Below are 22,856 nucleotides of genomic sequence, written 5' to 3' on the forward strand. Positions count from 1 at the left end.
GAAGATCCACCTGAAATAGAACTATCTGTGCCATTTTGCAGATCAAGAAACACACATTTCTGCATTTGTGACTCAAAAAACTCAAGCAACATTATTCCATCGTACTACTTTTAGAAAAGATGCCAAAATACATAATAAATGTTTTACCATAAATACAATTTTCATTTTAAATTTGTGTTTTGAATGAACTATTTTTAAAAAGATCAAAAAAGAGCAAAATAAATAAATAAATAAAAACCCAACAGTCAGATGGTGAAAAAAAAACTTAAAATATCAAAAGTGGAGTTGGAACCCCATACTGGGCATAGAGATTACTTTAAAAATAAATTAATTAGATAAATAAATATATGTATATCAACAACCTTCTGATTTTTATTATGGTGGCTAACTATCTCAGTTTGCTTAGAACATATGATTTTTCGTATTAAATTGGGGAAGTCCCAGGCAAACCAAAGGAATCCAGTTGCTCTAATTTTCATACTAATACAAATATTTATACAAAACACATACTCACACTAAATTTTTTGTAATCTGACCAACAAAACATGTAAGACAGAGTATCTTGTGGATATGTAACTTAATGTTTTTTGAGTCATACAGATTTGTATTCCAATCTCAGCACCTTGTCTTTATTGCAGGCAAGTTACCTAGCCATTTTGAACATAAAAATATATAAGTATTTCCCCATTGTGATATAAATCTTTCAGAAATTCTAAAACATACATTTTTAATGCAGGAATACATGTCCAAGTTCATTTCCGTTTCTTAAATGCAAGCTAGTATTAAAATCCTTACCTGTGATACTTCCTCTACACCCGTCATCTGGTACCTCCTCATCCTTTCAAATACTGAATGATCTGCACAGCCCCCCTGTGGGCCATATTTATGGGGATAGTCTAAAACACAAAAAAGTAATGTCATTACTATTACATGTTTAGAGATTACTAATCATCCTACAAATGAAAAACTCAAAATTAACGAAAAGCCATACATGCTTATTGAGCATTATAATTTAAAACCTGGCAGGTTCATAAGTTCTCCCTCAATAAAATACCACTGGTTTCTACAATTTCGTCATATAGATGATTTGGGAATTCTAAAAAAGGACAATAATCATTCTTCATTCTAGGTTTAACTTTCCCAATCTTTCCCACTTCAGATATATAAAATATGTTAATACTGCAATTTACTTCATTTTGTAATTTATAACTTTCCCTCCAAATACATTAAGTTTCCTATGCTGCAAATGTATACCTCAATCTGAACTACAGTTAGACTAATATAATATTCTATTTGGCTTGAATTCCTTCAACGAATACCAACTGGCCACAAGGAAAAGTGTCCTTCAAACATGTTCCATGGCACAGAAAAAGACTGTTTAAATTTCTTCCAGGTGTAACTCAACTGAATGCTTTATAAGCCAATAACTATTTTATCATCATTTGTTTTCCCTTTATAATTAAACAGTGATTAATTAATCCTTAACTGAATTGGTTCTATTTCTAGATAGCTATTCCATTTTAGTCATTTAAAAATTTATTTCACTCTCTCAAATTTCACATACCTCTTCTTTGTTAGGGTTCTCCCTAATCATGACCATGTCTTATAATTTAATCAAGTTACCATAATTCAGTGAACTATCAAAATAAAATACTGAGACATGGGTGAGAAGGGAAGCACTGAAAAATTTTTAAGTAGCTTAAGATATAGTACAAAGAATTATAATTAGAAATACTGCAGGTAGTTTCTTAAGAAAATCTAGAACCTGAAGTGGATACTAGTGACCTATTTCTTTGGAATACTAATTAAATAGTACAATACTAATTTAATCTGGCAGTTAAGAGACGGGTTACAGGACAACCTACATTTACTGATATTAACAGCTCTGACTTAAACTTTAGATTTTTTTATCAGAGGTCAAGACTGCAAAAGCTATAAAATTCCAGTCAATAAATGTGAAATGATAGAGTTAAAAAGTTACCACTTTATAACTCCACAAGTATAAAGTGATTTAGGTAAGGATCATTAATGGGTATTAAAACCACTGAGTGAAAGATATGGGGTTACTGGATATTCATAGACTCTGAAAGTATCACCTCACAGATTACTTATTACTTTATAAAGGAAAGTGGTATCTTCACACTAAAGATATAATAATTATCATTTCATTTACCAAATGATCAAGCTAATAAGCCCGTGTAGTAGAAAGATATGTGCCTCCTGATGTGATGCAGTAAGGAATATCTATCTTTCCCTACACAATATTCTTAACAAAATATATTCACTGAATCTCATCATGAATAAACAATCAGATACACCAAAATGCAGAATATCCTATAAGTCCCTGACCTAGACATGTGAAAAATGGCAATGTCACTTAAAGAAAGAAACAGAAAAAGTTGATAACTAAGGGTGTGGGAGCCTGGTAATTAAGATATTAAAAGAGACATAATATACAAATGCAAACAAATGTATTTTTAGGACAACTGGAGAAATTTTATTATAGACAAATAGTAAATAATATTACTGAATTAGTGTTAATTTTTATAGGGGTGAAATACTACTGTAGCTATTTATGAAAATGTAAAAATTCTTAGGGAGTGTGTGTTTTAGGGGATGTGTTTAGCAGTGAAGTTTCATGATGTCTGCAACCTATTCTCAAATAGTTCTCCAAGAAGTGTATGAAGGGTAAAAAAAAAAAAGAAAAAAAAATTTTAATGGCAGATCTGGGAGGAGGATATATATGTTTACTGCACAATTCCTTTAACTTTTTTTTTAAGTGTAAAATTTTCAAAATAAAATCAAGACTAAAAGAGGTAGAACAAATTCAAATGACTTCAAAGTGGAAAATACAACTGAAATACCAAATGAGAAAAAAAAAACCTAGTATGTTTATTATTTTAGCATTTCAAAGGTTGACTTTGGGAAAGTAAAAACACACCACCACCCAATAACATGTATCTAATAAGTATCTATCACAAAGGCTGAAAAGTTTTCCAATGTAATATCCCCAGATTTTCAATTATCACCTTTTAGAAGGCTTGGGATTATAATCATCACAATACCTTCCTCTGATAATGTAATTTTAACTGAAAATACCCAATGAGCCTTGCCCAGATTCTTACTGGAGTCTAGTTTGCCTGAACCACCAGGTGAAGAAGTTCCTCCATGCCAAGAACACATATTTTAATAAATAAATAAAAAATATACAGTCATACTCATAGGCAAGTTTACACACATACTTAAGTATCTTTTCCAGTTAATAGCACATTGATCCTTTGGAATTTTGTTACTTATTTTAATTGTTATTATAAAATCAAGTTCATAGTTTAATATCATTTCTATATCCATAATTTTGTGCTATTTTATTTTACCCCCATACCAGGATAGTCCAAATTCCAGTAACTAAGAATGTTAACTGATTCTTTGACTTAGTTTTCCCTTAACTCATGGCTAAGAAAATGGTTTATCTATTTAAGATAACAACGTGTATAAGGAGGAATCCTTCTGCTGACCCTGGCAGCAACTAGGCAGATAAGTAAAAAAATGCACTGAGTTACTGCTCACAAAATATTTTGTCATATAAAATGGATGAAACTAATTTATATTCTTTCAAAAGTTTAGTTTCTGTTCCAATGTGATAAGCAACTAACTTACTATTCAATTAGCATGTTATGTTCTTATTTTGTCATAAATGGGTCAGTTTGTAGTGCCTTAATTTAGATTTGTTTATTACGTTGGTATTTTAGTTAATAAGAATCTATTTTACCACTTACCATAGGCAAATTTAAGTTCAATGAAATAAATGTATATTTACCATTTGATGAAATTCTTATAGTTGAATTAGACATCTCCCAATACACACATAAAAAAGAGCTATTTTGACACCTGAAACTAATATAACACTATATGTTAACTATATGGGAATTAAATTAAAAACTTTTAAAAAAGAACTATTTTAAACTATAGTTCTGATTTTATCATGACATTTCTTGAAACCATCTTAATAACCCCCAAGCCCAAACTGCTCTCTCTCACACAGAGACATGAACAGAAACACACAAGCATGGACACTGAGATCCCACTCCCAAATAAAAAACTATTTAACTTAGCCTTTCAAAAGACAAGCCCTGTGATTAAATCATTACTATCAATTTTTAGATGAACTTTCCCTAAATGTCTACTATACCTGGTCTCCCCATCCCACACACCTCATCACTATCAGAAATAAAGGAAGAAAGGAAAGAAGAAAAGAAAGAATATGGGGGCAAAGGGATAATTTGTTTACCAAAACCAAATTTGTTTACCAAAATACATAAATGTCCCAAAACCCTTCATATCAGTATATCACTTAACCAATAGAAAAAAAGTTTTTAAACTATTCAAAAATCTTATTTGAAAAAAAAATTTATTCTTGGCATAGTTTGGCAGCCACTGACCAATAGGTCCTCATCAACCTGCATATAAAGCTAGACTGAATTTCCCGGCTCCCTTCCAAGTTAGGTGTGACATATAACCAAGTTCAAGTTGAAGGAATGTGAGCAGTAGGGAAGTGCACAAGAATGATCCTCCATGCTCTTTTCCCCTTCTGAATTGCTAGTGGGAGACAACCTGGGAAAGTATGAAATAGTACCCTGAATTCCTGAACTGTGAAAAGCTGTCTGATGAGGAATATTCACATTAAACTGTTACATAATGAGAAATGAGCTTTCAGTACATTTTGTCACTGAATTTGGGGACTGTTTGATAATGCAGTTAGCACTGCCTTAATACATTGTGAAAACGTTTGTCAAGGAAAGAAAAACTGATTTTATACCTGCTCTTCAATGGCATTTGGCAAATTTTTCCAATCACAGACAGTACCAAATAATCTCAGACTAGCATATCAGAAATTCTTTAGCAGTGTTAGTAGTTACTGTCACTTTCTGAATGTTTTCATTTATAACTAGTTTTCACTCATCCCCAGATAGAACTTTTGCCCCCCACCCCCCCTAAAAAAAAAATCAGGCGCAGAGTTAAGCTGAAGACTTACTATACTCATGGTAATAATTCCACTTTTAGCTGAAGACAGAAACTCGTAAACTCTATTAACACTCTGATAAAATATTTCACATACTTAGAGAAATGTGCTATTATCACTGTTCAAACAGTTTAAGAAGATTTACTCAATGCAAGATTTTCAGTTTTAAAAAGTAGAAAGAGCTGTGAAATTGTTAGCAATATGGTTTTAAGTCCACCACATAACAAACATGTCAAAATAACAGTTTTGCTTCAATACATAATTTAGTTCAATTATATTACTTCAACATATAAATCAGTTGATATCCTTGATATTATTCAAATTTGAGAAATAACAAATATAATCTGACCACGACAGGAATTAGGATACACCTCCATTCAAAACATACTAAGGGGGGGTACCTGAGTGGCTCAGTCAGTTGGCTGCCTCACTTTGACTCAGGTCATGATTTAGGTCCTGGGATTGAGCTCCAAGTCCAGCTCCCTACTCAGCACGGACTTTTTTTCTCCCTCTCCCCTTTCCCTCCCTCCTCACTTGAGCTCATTCTCTCTCTCTCTCTCTCTCAAATAAATAAAATCTTTATTTATACATATTCAGCAGCCTCTATTATATAGTAATCCAGTAAAATATACTTTTCAGATATTATTAATAATATTAGACACACTGGCACTCTGTTGTCATCAATATATTAGCACTGATGCTGAACATTTGAACATTATTTTTTTCCTTTTTTTTCCTTTTTTTTTTAATTTATTTTTTATTGGTGTTCAATTTACCAACATACAGAATAACCCCCAGTGCCCGTCACCCATTCACTCCCACCCCCCGCCCTCCTCCCCTTCCACCACCCCTAGTTCGTTTCCCAGAGTTAGCAGTCTTTACGTTCTGTCTCCCTTTCTGATATTTCCCACACATTTCTTCTCCCTTCCCTTATATTCCCTTTCACTATTATTTATATTCTCCACATGAATGAGAACATGTTTGTCCTTCTCCGACTGACTTACTTCACTCAGCATAATACCCTCCAGTTCCATCCACGTCGAAGCAAATGGTGGGTATCTGTCATTTCTAATAGCTGAGTAATATTCCATTGTATACATAAACCACATCTTCTTTATCCACTCATCTTTCGATGGACACCGAGGCTCCTTCCACAGTTTGGCTATTGTGGCCATTGCTGCTATAAACATCGGGGTGCAGGTGTCCCGGCATTTTATTGCATCTGTATCTTTGGGGTAAATCCCCAACAGTGCAATTGCCGGGTCATAGGGCAGGTCTATTTTTAACTCTTTGAGGAACTTCCACACAGTTTTCCAGAGTGGCTGCACCAGTTCACATTCCCACCAACAGTGTAAGAGGGTTCCCTTTTTTCCACATCCTCTCCAACATTTGTGGTTTCCTGCCTTGTTAATTGCCCCATTCTCACTGGTGTGAGGTGGTATCTCATTGTGGTTTTGATTTGTAGCATTTGAACATTATTATTACGGTACTCAACCCATGTCTAATGGGTATCTCATCTACACAATAAAATATATAAAGCTAATATATTTATAAGTATAAAATAACATATACAGGTATACACACACATACGTATTTGTGACATTGTATATGAAGCCGATATTAGAATTGATTTCTTCCTACCACTTCTCCACAGTCAGAAGTCAAATAATATATAATAGCACACCACCTATAGGCTAACAGCAGCAGTTGGAAGGAAGCCAGCAGAAACTTAAGAACAGAATCACCACCTTGCAGGCCATCATTCCCCAGGGTAAAAAGACTGCCTAAAATAAGACTGCTCTGCCCCAACACACCTCAATAAGTTGCATTTGGCTGGAACCAAGAGAATACTTATATTTCAGAAAATCATCTCCTCTGGTCCATCATCTAGCCGAGGTCAAGAGACTCAATCAGGAGAACTCCAGCAAAAATCAAGGTGGAATCCAAGAACTCTTCCTGTTCTTGAGAAAACATTCCCCTGCCCCTCATGTCACTAAACACTCACAACCATCTACCACTTTCTGCCAAAGGGACCATCAGGACTATTCTCATTGTTATTTAGCTTTTATAGTCATGAGACTGTATCACCAACTACTCTAACTCCTTCTAGGTATTTGCTGCCCCCAAGTCATTACTTCCTTTTATTTCCTTATTTTTATAGCTTCTCATTGTCACTCTCTCTGACATCACCCCGACATAATTCTGAGTGACTTCAGCATTAATATTGATGATTTTTCCAGTACACTTACACTACCTTTTCTCCAGTGATCTTATCCTACATCAAGTTCTCACTTACACAGTCATTCTTTTGAATCTGTCATTACTAATAACTGAAACCCATTTACAACCTCAACTTGCACATCCTACTTTCTTTCCACCAATTATCTTTTTCTGAAAATTCTCTCCAACAGTCCTACAACACCACTAAGATCTTTCAATCTACCAATGTTACCACCTTGTTCACTATCACTGGATATTCTCTTTCTTCTGTTTATTCTGCTTAAATCCAGTAGTCCCTTATTATCATAACTACTTTGCTATATTGCCTTAAAAGTTCCTTGCCCCCTCAATCTCAACTCTCACCCAAATCCTGTTTAAATGAACCCTCTACCTACATCCCTGCAACTGAATGGGCCCAGAGAAAACTGGTAACTATGAATATTCTCACTCAAAAAGAATAGTCTATAAGCTCCAGCAGTTCCTTTTTGCTACCTAGCAATGACACTATATTTCCAGAGTCCGTTCTCAATCCTACTTATCCAGGTAACTATAGGCACGTTAGTAGTGGCAGTAAAACTGACCATGCCAGCAGAAACTATGCAAAGTGATCTTAATATGGGAAAATTACAATTGTTCTCAACCTTTAAAATTTTTAATATGAAAATAGTAATACCTTCATATTAAATATAATAAAAATCTCAATACTAAAAATCTAATTATTATTTATAAATGTATAAGGGAATAAAAACCAATAAAACTATTATTTAGTACACCATATTCTAAAATATTAGAAACATCAAGAATTAGAGTATCTAAAAAGAAAAATATAATGTTTAATCTCTTTACAAGTTGTATTTTATATATAATAAACTAGATACAGACATTCCTTTTGAAAGCTTGGTAAACAGATTATTTCCAACAAAACTGTATTATATATGCTTCAAATTCTGTTAGCACAAAACTGTCCCAACAGGGGGAAAAAAAAAAGGAATCAAGTGTAAAATTTTTCCAATTACTTTCAAAACTTCTAAAAGACCCTATTTTCCCTGGTCACCACATTAACTATGAAAATGGACAATGACATTTTCCCTCTAAAATTACTGACAATATAATCCCCATTTCTAGAAAAAGCCTTTGTTCAACTAATGAATAAGCCCTCATTGTGATGCTAAATCATAGGATGCACTGTAGTTCCTCTGAAAAGGCCAAACAGCATATTCTTTAACAAAGAATGAATCATTGGTGTAGAATATTCAGCCTATTTAAAACAAAGATCGGCTTTAAATCTACTGCCTTTCTTCCAGTTCTTTTGCATGCCAACTGCTTGCTTTTGTTTTGCTGTAGGAGGAGCAAATATAAATAATACATATATTGTGATACTACCTCAAGCAGGAAATAGTTCTGGTTAACTCTCAATCATCCACTCCAGGAAGAAGAAAATATTTACCATTCAGATTTCTGTCCAACAGAACTGGTGCATAAAACACCCACTTTTCACTACATACTAACTAGTGTAGACCTTGCAACCCCTTGCATCCTCACTATTCCCAGTAAGGCTTCCCCTACATTCTGTGTGACTGGCAGATTAGAAATGTGATTGCAAAGTCCAAGGCCTTGGTTATGAGATGACACTCTCACAGTCAAAATTTGGTGTAATCAGGGATCCCTGGGTGGTTCAGCAGTTTAGCGCCGCCTTCAGCCCAGGGCATGATCCCAGGGTCCGGGGATCAGGTCCCGCATCGGGCTCCCTGCATGGAGCCTGCTTCTCCCTCTGCCTCTCTTTCTCTGTCTCTGTCTCTCTCATAAATAAATAAAATCTTTAAAAAAAAAATTTGGTGTAATCTCTCCAATAACATGCTAAGAATCACCAAATCCAATGAAATAATCTAACTTTTATTATCTTAATTGAATTTAAAACAGATTGACTTCACAGACAATGAACAAAAAGTGGTTTTGTTAATATCTGGAGGGTAGGTGGGTAGGTCCTTGCCCACAAAAATACCTTTTATTCCTAAAGTTGCCAAAAATCAACAAGGATTCACTTCATTGAAGAACAGTGAAAGGAAGAAGTAAGCTATTCCTTTTTTTTTTTTTTTTTTAGGACAGAAGATGAGTTTGGAGGAATCAAAGAATGGCTAGGGCAGACCCCAAATCTCCTTCTCTCTTCTAATTCCAGGGAATAGGAGTCCCTTTCTCCCAAACACCTGTACCCAATCCCTGACTGTCCCTGAGAAGGAGAGGAAGCTGAAGGTGGTCCCTTTTTCCACATGCACTAACACTGATCTCCCAGGAAACAGAGATGGGAAGCTGGGCCAGGCATGTCCTTCTCCATTTCTGGTTTCTAAGGATTAGTGGTGGGGGCCAGGTAGGATCATGGGCATCAGGTCAACAGGAGCAATGCTGCTCCATTATTCTGATCAATTATAAATAGAATCACTAGATTCTAAGATACATTAGGAGAAGAATCTCTGTGTCTGCAGTATCTAAAAGCGTCTTATACAAATTAGGCACTTAAATAAGGTTAACAAATTAATCAACTACACTCAAATTTTTAAAATAATTAATCAATCATTAAAACCTGTAAAACTTACAAATCAAACCTGTAATGAAAACTTGTAAAACCTGTAAAATTTAAAAATGAAACTTGTAATGAAAACTTGTAATATACTGATTTAACATGACCATCATTTCCATTCATTAAATCTGAGACTATACCCCTATAAACAGAAAACAGGTGAGTCAGGGCCAAAGAAGATGACAGTTTCCTTTCCTTTCTGAGTTCCTGAGCTGTGGCAGCTAAAAACAAATATTACTACAGCCAGAGTAATAGCTACCTTTCTTTTGTCTTCAGAGATTCTTATCTCTAACAGCCAAAAGTCTATCCTATGTTCAAGATTCAAGTCAAATGCCACCTCCCCCAAGAAGTCTTCCTAAGTATCTATCCTTAAGGCTCCTTGAGGTTGCACTATCCTCAGTGCCTTGGTGACACTTTCGTTAAGCATTTATCACATTCCGACTAGATTACTGATTGAAAATTCCCCTGAAGGATTTAAAGTCTTAATCCTTCCTGTACATTCACAAATCAATAAACACTTCTGAATTTAATTTTTCAGTCAGCAGCTGGTTTCCATTCCACTTCAAAGGTCATCCATTAACCAAAGACCTCTAAACTGACTCCAATAATCTCCTTTTAGCCTTCATTCCACCTGCAATAACTAGGAACTGTCTGCAACTTAAAACTGTTTCTACATGAAAGTGTGTTTTAAATCTCTAAGCACTTTACAGATCACTATAACATAGACCCTGTTCAAAATTAAGGCATGTATGCACATAAATTTCCTAATTGTATGTCAATGTTATTCTTATTTGCACTAATTTATTTACAAAACAAATAATGAGAGGAAATAACTATCAGTTACCAAATATCAGGGACACAAAAATTAACAGACAAAGAGTATGGACCCTCAAAGAGCTTACTGTCTAGTTGGTGTGTTAGACATATAAACAAGTATCCATTTAAATATTAACTCTCTAAGTGTTAAGTGTTGCTGAAATCATCCACAGTTAATGAACAGTTAAATACTGGTTGAACTTAATGTATTCATCCAGTCAACAGCTATTTTCCTTCCTCAACTCTTACCAGAGGTCAATCATATGGACAACTGACCTGTAAACTGCTGGATTCAAAACACAGTGAGGACTCACCAATACATAAACAGCAGTCAAGAGAGGGCCAGAAAACGCTTCTAGGAGATTATCTTTGAACTGCATTTTGAAGTATGAGTATTGGTTTGAGGGAGACAGAATCTATACACAACTCACCTAAGATGAATGTTCCTTCTGCTCTCTTGCTTCCACAGGCTCATCTTAAATTTCCAAAATATCCCCTCTCTAGAGCTCAGGTATTAGACCAAAACATTAAAAGTCCTTAGTATTTGTTTCATCCTCTTGTCTTTTTACAAAATTTTACATATGATAATATGTAAAATGATCTTTAAACAATCAATAGTTGATGAGTTTATCAAAAGCTTTAGAGTTCTTTTTTTTTTAATAACTAAAAACAGAAACGACCCAAATGGTCATCAACAGACAAATGCAAAAACATGTTCTCCACACAATGAAATACTACCCAACAAAAAAGAATGCACTATTAATATATACAATATGGATGAATCTCAAAAAAAAAACTCTGCTAAATTAAAGAAACCAAATATTTTTAAGAGTACATAATATAGAAGTGCATTTGCAGAGAATTCTACAAAATGTAAACTAGCCTGCAGTTTAGTGCCTGAGGAAAGACGGGTTGAGAAGAAGAGAAGGATTACACTGAGTAGAAGGAAGCTTTTTGTGAGCAATGGATATATACACTATCTTGAGTATGGTGATTGTTTTACAGATGTATACAAATGCCAAAAAAAAAAAAAAAGCCAAAAAATGATCAGATAGTATACTTTACATATGAGCAGTTTTGAAAATAATATATACCACAGCAATGTTTAATAGCAAAAAAGGGGAAGCAACCTAAATGTCCACTCAGTTGATGGGTTGGTAAATAATATATTCACCAATGAAACAATAAAATATTATGCAACTGTTTAAAAGAAAAATGTTAATGGTGGTGGACACACTTCTACTTCATTCACATGCAAAAACATTTTATATAGACATTTGATAATCAAAATCAAAAATATTTCCAGCTCTAGGGATCTCTGGGTGGTGCAGCGGTTTAGCGCCTGCCTTTGGCCCAGGGTGCGATCCTGGAGACCCGGGATCGAATCCCACGTCGGGCTCCCTGCATGGAACCTGCTTCTCCTTCTGCCTGTGTCTCTGCCTCTCTCTCTCTCTCTATCATGAATAAATAAATAAAATCTTTAAAAAAAAAATATTTCCAGCTCTAGAGGAAAAGTAGTTAGATATCATTCAAGTTTAGAAGAGATAAGAGATATTAAAAATCTGGTCTAGGGGCTCCTGGGTGGCTCAGTGGTTGAGCATTTGCCTTCGGCTCAGGGCGTGATCCTGGGGGTCCTGGGATCAGTCCCACATCAGGCTCCCTGCAGGAGCCTGCCTCTCCCTCTCTGTGTCTCTCATGAATAAATAAATAAAATCTTTTTTTAAAAAGAATCTGGTCTAACACCCTCATTTTATACATAGAAAATGAAACCTACTTACTAGCATTACAAAAGTAAGACCTTCCCATAAGGTCACAAAGCTATTCTAGTGCATCATCCTGATTTCCCTTCTAACTCCTTTCTCATACATATGGCATGCCTCACTTCTTTGACACCTCTTGTGTTTTTCCCTACCATGTCTGCCACTAACTTGTTATGAGCTTGAGCAAATGAATTAAGCCCTGAAACCCTTTAAACTAGTTGATCTATAAGGTCACCTTTAAATCCATGATTCTAAGACTCCCTAAGCTGCCAAAACCAGTTATATCCACATCAATGAATTCCTAGTTTAATGTCTGAATATAAATATGTAAGATAGCAAGATTGCTTATGCAGATTATCTATCTAATCTCCAAATTTACAAACCATGAAGAAAAGACTAAATGGTATTCTTACCTTGCCATAACTGTTCACACTTCTATCTCCTAGGAAAAAGTGCTTTTTACTACCTAAGTACAGAATTGAACTAGTGTGAATTTTAAGCTGATAAATACATGTGATTATCACCATCACATGTGAGTATCAAAATGCCTAGAGAAGTTATTGAACATTTCACTGGAAACTGTTTCTGTGTTCTGATCCTGCCTCAGAAGCCATATTCCCCTAATGAACAGCAATATCATTTTCCATGGTGGCTTCATACATCTATGCTTACAGTTGCATAAATGGTATTAAATGAAGGGTAGCCAAGTTCTCATCAGAACCCCTACCCAAGTTGGTATACCTCACCCATCATTTGCTTCTGCTGAGAATAACACATACAGGATACTAAATTCACTCAGGCATATACACAATGATCTAAACAATCACACACATAATTTAGTTGTGAAAATAAATTATTGGCACTTAAGCAAATTACATGAAAATAATAATATACAGGGATGCCTGAGTGGCCCAGGGGTTGAGCATCTGCCTTCGGCTCAGGGCGTGATCCTGGAGTCCCAGGATCGAGTCCCACATCGGGCTCCCCAGAGGAAGCCTGCTTCTCCCTCTGCCTAGGTCTCTGCTTCTTTCTCTGTGTCTCTCATGAATAAATAAATAAAATATTTAAAAAAAAGAAAGAAAATAATAACATACATTAAAGGAACAGCCTTTCCCTTTTAATTAGTTGTAAAGTAGAACATCCACTGAGGAAAGAATTTGGCTCAAAATAACAAGAGATGCAAATGTATCATTCAGAGAGGTTTACAGACTTCAGAAAAGCCCCAGAAACCCTTGGAGTAATGTTAGAATTTAAGCTTTTTCCATGAGTAAAGCAGAAGAGCACATGGTTAAGAACACAAGATCCATAATCTAGTGACATAAGTTTTCTAAGTCTTAAGTTTCCTTACCTATAAAGCTGGGGAGAGGGGGATATGTGTGCCTATTACACTTTTAGTGTTATTATGAAGTTTATATTTTTTAATATTTTTAAAAATATTTTATTTATTTATTCATGAGAGACACCGAGAGAGAGAAAGAGACAGAGAGACAGAGACATAGGCAGAGGGAGAAGCAGGCTCCATGCAGGGAGCCCGATGTGGGACTCGATCCCGGGACTCCAGGATCACGCCCTGGGCCAAAGGCAGGCACTAAACCGCTGAGCCACCCAGGGATCCCTATTATGCAGTTTAAATGAAATAATGCAAGCAAAAAACCTTATATAATGCCAGGGACACATTAAACAGTAATAACTGTTCTACTACTACTACTAGTATTATAACCTTAGGTATTCTACCCAGAGAGGTTAAAGAGCCAACTAAAAGTGAGTTAGGGGAAAACAAACTACCGTTGTCTGGTTTGGTATGCAAGCTAAGAAAGGTTTTTACATTTTTAAGTGGTTGAAAATATTATAAACAAAATCACTCTAAACATCACTATTTCTAAGCTCTAATACTACTATTGGTATATAATAATAATGTGAAAAGATCTCCTTAGCAGGAACATCCGTTTTTTTTCTTTTAATGAACATACATATTATTAGTATGTTATTAGAAGTAAAAATAGCTGAACTCAATGGTAAAGTTAAATGCCAAAAGGAACAGTAAACTCAGTCACATCCAATGTAATTGATCTTTCAAGCTAACTCATCATCTTTGGGGAAAAAGAAAGATTGACATAAAGGAAGGTATTTGGAAGATGCAAAGTGGAAAAATGCAATTATAGGACAGGAAGAAATAAAAGTGCGAAAAAAGAGCAGAATATGCTTAACCTACTTACAAGTAGACAGGAGAAGGAAGGAAATGAGAGAGAAGATGTAATAATAGAAATCATAAAAGGCAGAACAAACAGTTTAGAGTGCTTATGGGAAGTGTAAATCAGTAAAGGATCAAGTTTGATAATACAAATAAAAACAGGAATTCAAAATCTGTCCATTACTCTCTTCCTCTCTCCCTCCTTTCCCAAAAGGCCTTGTTTGATTTTGAGAAAATCTTGTAAAGAAAATGTTTCAAGATTTCACTAAGTATCTATAAAGAATCTGCTCCAGGGGATTCTGGGTGGCTCAGCAGTTTGGCGCCTGCCTTTGCAAGGCGCGATCATGGAGTTCCAAGATCAAGTCCTGCATCGGGCTCCTACCGTGGAGCCTGCTTCTCCCTCTGTCTGTCTGTTTCTCTCTATGTCTATCATGAATAAATAAATAAATAAATCTTTAAAAAAAAAAAAAAGAATCTGCTCCAGAGATTAAATAACATTTGGAATTGGGCAGCCCAGGTGGCTCAGCGGTTTAGTGCTGCCTTCAGCCCAGGGCCTGATCCTGGAGTCCGAGGATCAAGTGCCGCGTCAGGCTCCCTGCATGGAGCCTGCTTCTCCTCTGCCTGTATCTCTGCCTCTCTCTCTCATTAATAAATAAAGAAAATCTTTAAAAAAAAAAAAAAACATATAAATAACATTTGGAATGTTAAAGGAGCAAAAGAAACAGAAACCACAGCTGGAGAACTTATATACCCTCATAGGAAAGGAAAACCTGCAAGAAGATTAAATCACTAACAAAATTACAAAGTAACATACAAATCAAGTAAATAGTAATTCTGTTGGCACAAAGAAAGGAAGGCAAAGGAATTCATATTCCAGCTTGTGAAGGACTGTAGCACAGATCTTGAGAAGAGTCTGAAATACCAGTAGGGGAAACTGGAAAAGGAATCAAACAGGGATGAGTAAAAATATGGGCAGTAGCATTAAAAATAATAATAATAATAACAGTAATATAGGCAAGTAGCACTAATGAATTTATGAATTAACAAGTAGCTAAATATTATAAATGCATACTATCTAGAATAATTATTCTATTTTCTATTGCAATCCAGCATCAGAGATAACAAGCAGTTGGAAAGAATGAAGAAGTATGGAAACTGTCAGAGCTGATGGAGCAAAAAGCCAAGATGGTTAGGCTTTTCAGTAGATTATTAGGAGTGAGAATGAAATTACTGACATAAATTTCTGGTTGTAGAATGGAAAATGAAGCCAGAAGAAAGTTGCCCAGTTAGGAAAACAGGCAAAAAAATGAGAGACTAGCCTAACTACAGTCAAAAATAAAACTCATTAAAAACATGAGTATTAAAAAAAAATGAGTATTTAATAAAACATGAGTATTTAAGCATTATAAATTAGAAGAATGTATTTCTATGGTATTTCACGGAAGCATTCTTGTGATTAGAGGACCAGAAATATATGGACAATGGTAAAATTAAACAGTGAAATCTAAGTACATTTTCTACTCTTAAAACACAGAAAGAGGGATCCCTGGGTGGCGCAGCGGTTTGGCGCCTGCCTTTGGCCCAGGGCGCGATCCTGGAGACCCAGGATCAAATCCCACGTCGGGCTCCCAGTGCATGGAGCCTGCTTCTCCCTCTGCCTCTCTCTCTCTCTCTCTCTCTCTCTCTCTCTCTCTCTGTGTGACTATCATAAATAAATAAAAATTAAAAAAAAAAAAAAACACAGAAAGAAAACTCTCCCAACAAATTACCATCACATAAAAACCATGGTAAAGGACAAAATCCATCATGATAAACCTGGAGTCTTATCAAGCTGAAATCAAATCATTATTTCAAGATTCCATAAAGAAAGATTCAAAGGATTTAGAAATTACAAAAATATCTAAAATATTCCTTAAATACTACACAAATATCCCCCCCTGAAATTTTTTTTTTAAGATTTATTTAAACCACTGCACCACCGGGGCTGCCCTCCCCCCTGAAATTTACATTAGAAGATAATGAGGAGGAGGAGGAGCCTGGGTGGCACATTTGGTTAAGTGTCTGCTTTTGGCTCAGGTCATGACCCCAGAGTGCTAGGATGGAGCCCTAAGTTGGGTTCCCTGCTGCTCAGCAAGGAATCTGTTTCTCCCTTTCCTTCTGTCCCTCCCCTTGCTTGTGCTCTCTTTCTCACTCTCTCTCTCAAATAAGTAAAATCTTAAATAAATAAAAAAAAAAAAAGAAGAAGAAGAAAATAATGATGCTTCAGAAGGCCATACACACAAAGACACTATGGCATTAAATGACTGGCTGATATCAGAATACAGAATTTCCAATTCAGTCAGAGTTGGTTGACTCATAGTTCAAATAGAATTGGTTTTATCGGGCAGCTGGGGTGGCTCAGCGGTTTAGCCTGCCTTTAGCCCAGGGCCTGATCCTGGACACCCAGGATCGAGTCCCACGTCAGGCTCCCTGCATGGAGCCTGCTTCTCCTTCTGCCTGTGTCTCTGCCTCTCTCCCTCCCTCTCTCTCTCTCTGTCTCTAATAAATAAATAAAATCTTTCAAATGAACGAACAAAAGAGAAGGAAGGAAGGAAGGAAGGAAGGAAGGAAGGAAGGAAGGAAGGAAGGAAGGAAGGGAGGGAGGGAGGGAGGAAGAAATTGTTTTATCTTATCAACAAAGTAGGACTGGCATGGATTGACAAGGAAATTACCTCCTTATATAGGTCTATTATTCGTTAAACTAAGATTTTGGCTGTGAAAATGTTTTCTAGCCTGATTAATAGCTTAGGACTGAAAATAGCTCAGGTTTTCTATGTCTCTATATACTTTTAACTATATATATGCCTTTTTGCAAAAGGCTACTTGATAAAATTTAAGTACTTACTGATATCATCTTCGTGATAAATGACGGAATGAAAGGGCAGAGTTCGGTCTTTAATATATCTCTCTGCTGGCTCAACATAAAACGTGCCGCCACGAGTCTGGATGAATCCTTCAAATCTTCCATCAATAACAGACCCATGGCTAAAACTTCCTTCTTCACCTTTTAATGAAAGCAAGAAACTCTTGAAAAATTAATTTTCACATAAGTGTTAAATTCATTCTTCTTCAAAAAGCCATTCTTACATATTTTAAGAACTTGAACACAAATTTATTGAGGAAATTACTTTTCACATAAAATATATCAAGCTGAATTTGAGATGTGATTAGCAACTAGTACTTGGTTAAAATCTATACGATTATTAGATAACAACAGTGACAAACAGAACATCTGTCTCACTGACAAACCTATTCCCAGCATCTAAGCATAGTATCTGGCAAGCATTCAAGTCATTCAATAAATAATTGTTAAATTAACTTAAATTCAGAAAGAAGCAAGCAGATCCACTGATAAAATATGCACTACAAAAATAAAGATATTAAAGTATCTTTTGAGGAGCGCCTGGGTGGTTTTTGAGGGATGCCTGGGTAGCTCAGTTGGTTAAGTGTCTGACTCTTGATCTCAGCTTAGGTCTTGATCTCAGGGTTGTGAGTTCAAGCCCCACATTGGGCTCCACGCTGGGCGTGGAGCCTACTTAAAAAAAAAAAAAAAAAAAGGAAAGAAAGACAATAAAGCATCTTTTGAGTTTTTGCTCCAATTACTATTAATAAAAAAGTTCTTTTCCTACCTGATACAATCTGCATGAGACTTTTGGCCTCCTATTTTCACAAATACATTTTAAAATAATAAAGTATTTTGAACAAAAGCATACCAACAATCCTTTTTAAGATACTGGATTTGTAATACTGTCCCATCAATTATACTTCTCTTGTGAAAGAAAATACAGGATAAAAAGAGTATTTTGAGATAGTCACAAAGAAAAGCTGAGCACCAACCATCAAAAGATATTAAGAAGGGGAAAATAGAATGGTGTGTTAAAAGTTAAATTTATCTGTTAAAATTTTCTCATTAAAATAAGTATCAGGCTTTCCACAGTTTCTAAATTGTAGATTAACGTTAATTAATCGACTGTGAATTAACTAAGAACTGAAGCTAAGAACCCAAAACACTGGTATTTTAAATAACATGATTTCTATCTGCAAACTCATTTAGTCCTGTACTTTTTTTGACCATCACCTAGCAAAGAAAGGCAGACACTACAAAGTTATCAGCCCAGAAAGATAAATGATCAAAGGAATAACAGAAAACTATGGTTTGAGATTGAAAGTCTAGACTGACGGAAAAACACTTTCCTTTGTTTACAGAATTACAAGAGTACAAGAAACTTTTAATTTATTAACTAAGTTTCATCTACAAGTAAGAAATTCTCAGTATAGAAATGTCTCATTTATTTGACATTATAAAAATTAGAAACAGTTTTTAAACAATTTTTAATAATGTTATGATTTTGAGTGGAAATTTCTCTAAATATGTGGAAATGAAATTTAACTTTCAGTTAACTTTGTCTTAATAACTGAGAATTCTCTTGAATATTTATTAATGTACAGTTATAATGATATTTTGACCCTAATACCTCCTAAAGATTTTGACTGTTCTTCCCACACTACTCAATTGTCAAATGTAACTTTATCTTGGGTTAAGTGTGCTCCCCATCCCCCCAGTACCTTCTTAATCAGTCGTAGTAAGAGAATTTGTTAGAATTGTGTACACAGCAAATAGATTCAGGTAGGATAGCCCTGGAAGGATTTTCCTACGAATGACTTTGTCATATTATTTTTGGCTGTTTAGTTGACCTTTATAGTCTCCCTTTCGGTTTCTTCTCTTTTCTTATAAAACACAGCTAATTTTTTGCTCGAAAGATCAGAAAATGAAAGAAGTAATTTAAAAACTTTTAAAGAATCTAACACTTTGTAGGTATTGAGAGAATCAACACTTCATACTTTTCAGAAGTATGGCATTGTATAATTCAATATTAAATATACATATAAAGATAGGTCTAAGAGTTCATTCATTCTTCAAAGATCATTACCCTTCATGACATATTTAAATCTCAGGACTTATCCCACCCTTCTGAAATATATGCTTATACCTCAAAATATGTGTGTTTCTTTGTGTAGAAAAACTAAAGAAAAGAATTCTAAGATTCAACTTACCATAAATATGTCCAGTGTAAATATGAGAGGTATCATAATCAAGTACTTTATTTGATGTTTCTACTTTAAATTCATCACTGAAAAGAGATGTATCCCTCTTCATTCGTAGATTGAAATGTCTGAAAAACAGGGTGAAAAGGGGAAAAAATGAAATTAAAAGGACCCAAATTTTAAACAACTTTTTTTTTATTAAGAAGACTGCAAAATATTCACTGTTTCACACCATTGTCTACTTGGAAACATACTGTCCAAGATTTTTCTTTTAAAAATTTTGCTCTAAAATTCAACCTAATAGCTGTGATACAAATCTAAATTATATAAAATTAAACAGTAACTAAGATATATTATAAATTAAATGCCGAGAGGCTGATTCCTACATGGTAAAACAAGTTAATTTCAATAGCAACTAAGTTGCTTGGACATAAAAACAAGCTTCTTGAACCAATTACTGTAATTCACCACTACCTGCCTTTCCTCTTTACCTCTTTAGTAATTCTGCAGCTTTACCATTTTCCCCTACTTTTCACAACTCAAACAATACATTAAAAAGTGCCACTGATATTAATGACTCTTCTTGGAAAGCAAACATGCTTGCTCTTTTACATACACATACACACACAAACCTTCAACTCCTATATTTTTTCCCTAGGGCTTCTAATTCTTCTAATTATCATTAAACCTTCCTTAATTTAATTTGAGAAGCCAAAGACCATGACATTAGCCCAAATCATACTCATTCTCAACTGTCTTCTATAAAGGAAAGAGAAAGACCAAAATATTGAGGTAAAATTAAATACAGAATCTAGGATTTAAATCAAACTACAAATCAAATCTTGTGACTAAAATCTACTAGCCCAGGATTCCTATCTGTTAAATAAAGATAATACATTCTATCCCTTAAAACTCTTTTAAGGATGACAGCTTATAATCCATGTAAACTCAATAACACAACACCTGGCACACAGGAATTGCAAATAAATGGTAACTAATTAGCTATCATTACTAAACTCTTAAAAGTATATCATCTCTTTTATAATTGTCATAAAAGTCTGCAAATAGCACAATTTCTCAATGAATCTGAACCAAAGTGTTCAGTTAGCAACTCTCAAATGTTAGTAGCATGTGGAATAACTTGAATTCTCACACACTGCTGGAAGAAGTACAAAATGGAGCAATCACTTTGGAAAACGGACAGTTTTACTAATATTAAACATATGAAAACCCTACGACCCACAATTCTACCCCAAGAGAAATGAAAATATAAAAAGTTAAGTCCACAAAAATAAATTGAACACAAATGTCCATAGCAGTTTTATTCATAATATAAAAAACTGGAAATAACCTAAATGTCTATCAACAAGTAAAAAAAAATAAAAAGATTGTGGCTTATTCATACAATGGAAAACTACTCAGCAATAAAAAAAATGTCAAATTACTAAAAATATGCACTTCTGTGAAGACTCAAAAGAATATATATGTAATTCTAGAATAGGCAAAAACCTATCTACAGTGACAGAAAGCAGACGGGTGGTTGCCTGGGGTGAAGAGAGACTAAGAGCAAAGAGGGATGAAGGAACTTTTGGCTATGATGGACATGTTCTATTATCTTGATTTGAATGGCAGTTACACAAATACATACATGTGTCAAAACTTAACTCACACTACAAACTTGAAATGAGTATAGTTGACCTTTGTTTTTTGTTTCTTTTTTGTGTTTTTTAAGATTTTATTTATTTATTTGAGAGAGAGAGAGAATGCGCAAGCATAAGCAGGGGGAATGGCAGAGGGCAAGGGAGAGGCAGACTCTGCTGAGCATCCCAGGACTCTGAGGTCATGACCTGAGCTGAAGGAAGAAGCTTCACCAAGTGAACCACCAAGGTGGCCCTACAGTTGACCTTTGAAAAACATGGAGTTGAAATGCATGAGTCCACTCACCCTTGGATTTTTTTCCCCATAAATATAGTACAGTACTGTTTTCTTAACATTTTTTCTCTAGCTTACTTTGAGAATAAAATAAATAATATATAAGACATACAAAGTATGTGTTCATCAACTGTTGTATAGATTGATAAGCCTTCCAGTCAACAGCAACTATCAGTAATTGAGTTTTGGGGGAGTCAAAAGTTGTACATGAATTTTTGACTGCATTGAAGGGTTGGTGCCACTAACTCCCACATTGTTCAAGGGCCAACTGTATATTTTATTTTATGTAAATTATACTTTGCTCACTTCAGCAGCATATATACTAAAAACAATATATAAATTATACTTTTAAAAATTGATTTTAAAGAAAAACTCATTTTTTAGTATGTAAGGGTCAACAAGGTATACTCATTAACTTTAGAAAGTTATATGCCTTTTTCAACTTTTTCTATTTTTTATTTTCCTTAATTTCGTATCAATCTTGGCACTCTTTTATTTTGAAGCTATACTCATTTCCCACTTGCCTAAAACACTCACCAAAACTCCTAAAGCTTCCCAGGTCCTGTGACAAGGACTCTAGGGTAGGAAAGGCATCCTCTAAGCCTTAAGGTTTCCATCTCCTACCCCAAGTAATCAAAAAGTCAAACACATCTTCTAAATGGGAACTCTACAAAGTTAAAAATAGGCTACCCCGAAGAAACAGGAATCCTGCCTGAATTCTTACTGCACATCTGTCTGTTATAAAATTTCTTTTGCTAACTGATAGGAAATTCTTAATCATTTATGCAGGTATAAAAAAATACACTATTTTTTCAAAGATCACAATATTTTGAAAAATCATTAACTTATCATTATATGCTTCTAACTCACTGTACAAAGAGCATCTGAAAAAAAGCATCTTTGGGATGCCTGAGTGGCTCAGTGGTTAAGTGCCTGCCTTTAGCTTGGGGCATGATCCTGGGGTCCTGAGATGGAGTCCCACCTCAGGCTCCCTGTATGGAGCCTGCTTCTCCTTCTGCCTATGTCTCTGCTTCTCTACCTCTCCTGAATAAATAAATAAAATCTTTTAAAAAAGTATCTTTGTTAAACTGAAACACTAAATATCCAAGAGTTCAATATATTTATCATTCAAGATTTTTAATTCGGCAATATTATAAGAGCAAGAGTATAAGCAAGAGTATATTCTATATGCAAAAAAGGGCAGGGAATAAACTTCCAAAAGACATTTTAGCTCAGTATAAGAACAATCTATGTCCC

The 22,856-nt window shown here is 34.8% G+C and overlaps 1 protein-coding gene across 1 annotated transcript in view; it reads right to left on the reverse strand.

The window, feature by feature from the left end:
• Positions 1-22,856, reverse strand: part of ADAM10 (ADAM metallopeptidase domain 10) — a 127,475-nt gene that overhangs the window by 55,166 nt on the left and 49,453 nt on the right. The window contains exons 3-5 of the mRNA XM_077881256.1: positions 19,677-19,795; positions 17,467-17,625; positions 796-896 (exon numbers count right to left, since the gene is read on the reverse strand). Coding sequence (XP_077737382.1) covers positions 796-896; positions 17,467-17,625; positions 19,677-19,795 — 379 coding nt within the window. The remainder of the gene's footprint in view (positions 1-795; positions 897-17,466; positions 17,626-19,676; positions 19,796-22,856) is intronic.

Source organism: Canis aureus, chromosome 32, assembly GCF_053574225.1.
Source record: "Canis aureus isolate CA01 chromosome 32, VMU_Caureus_v.1.0, whole genome shotgun sequence".
Taxonomy (NCBI): domain Eukaryota; kingdom Metazoa; phylum Chordata; class Mammalia; order Carnivora; family Canidae; genus Canis; species Canis aureus.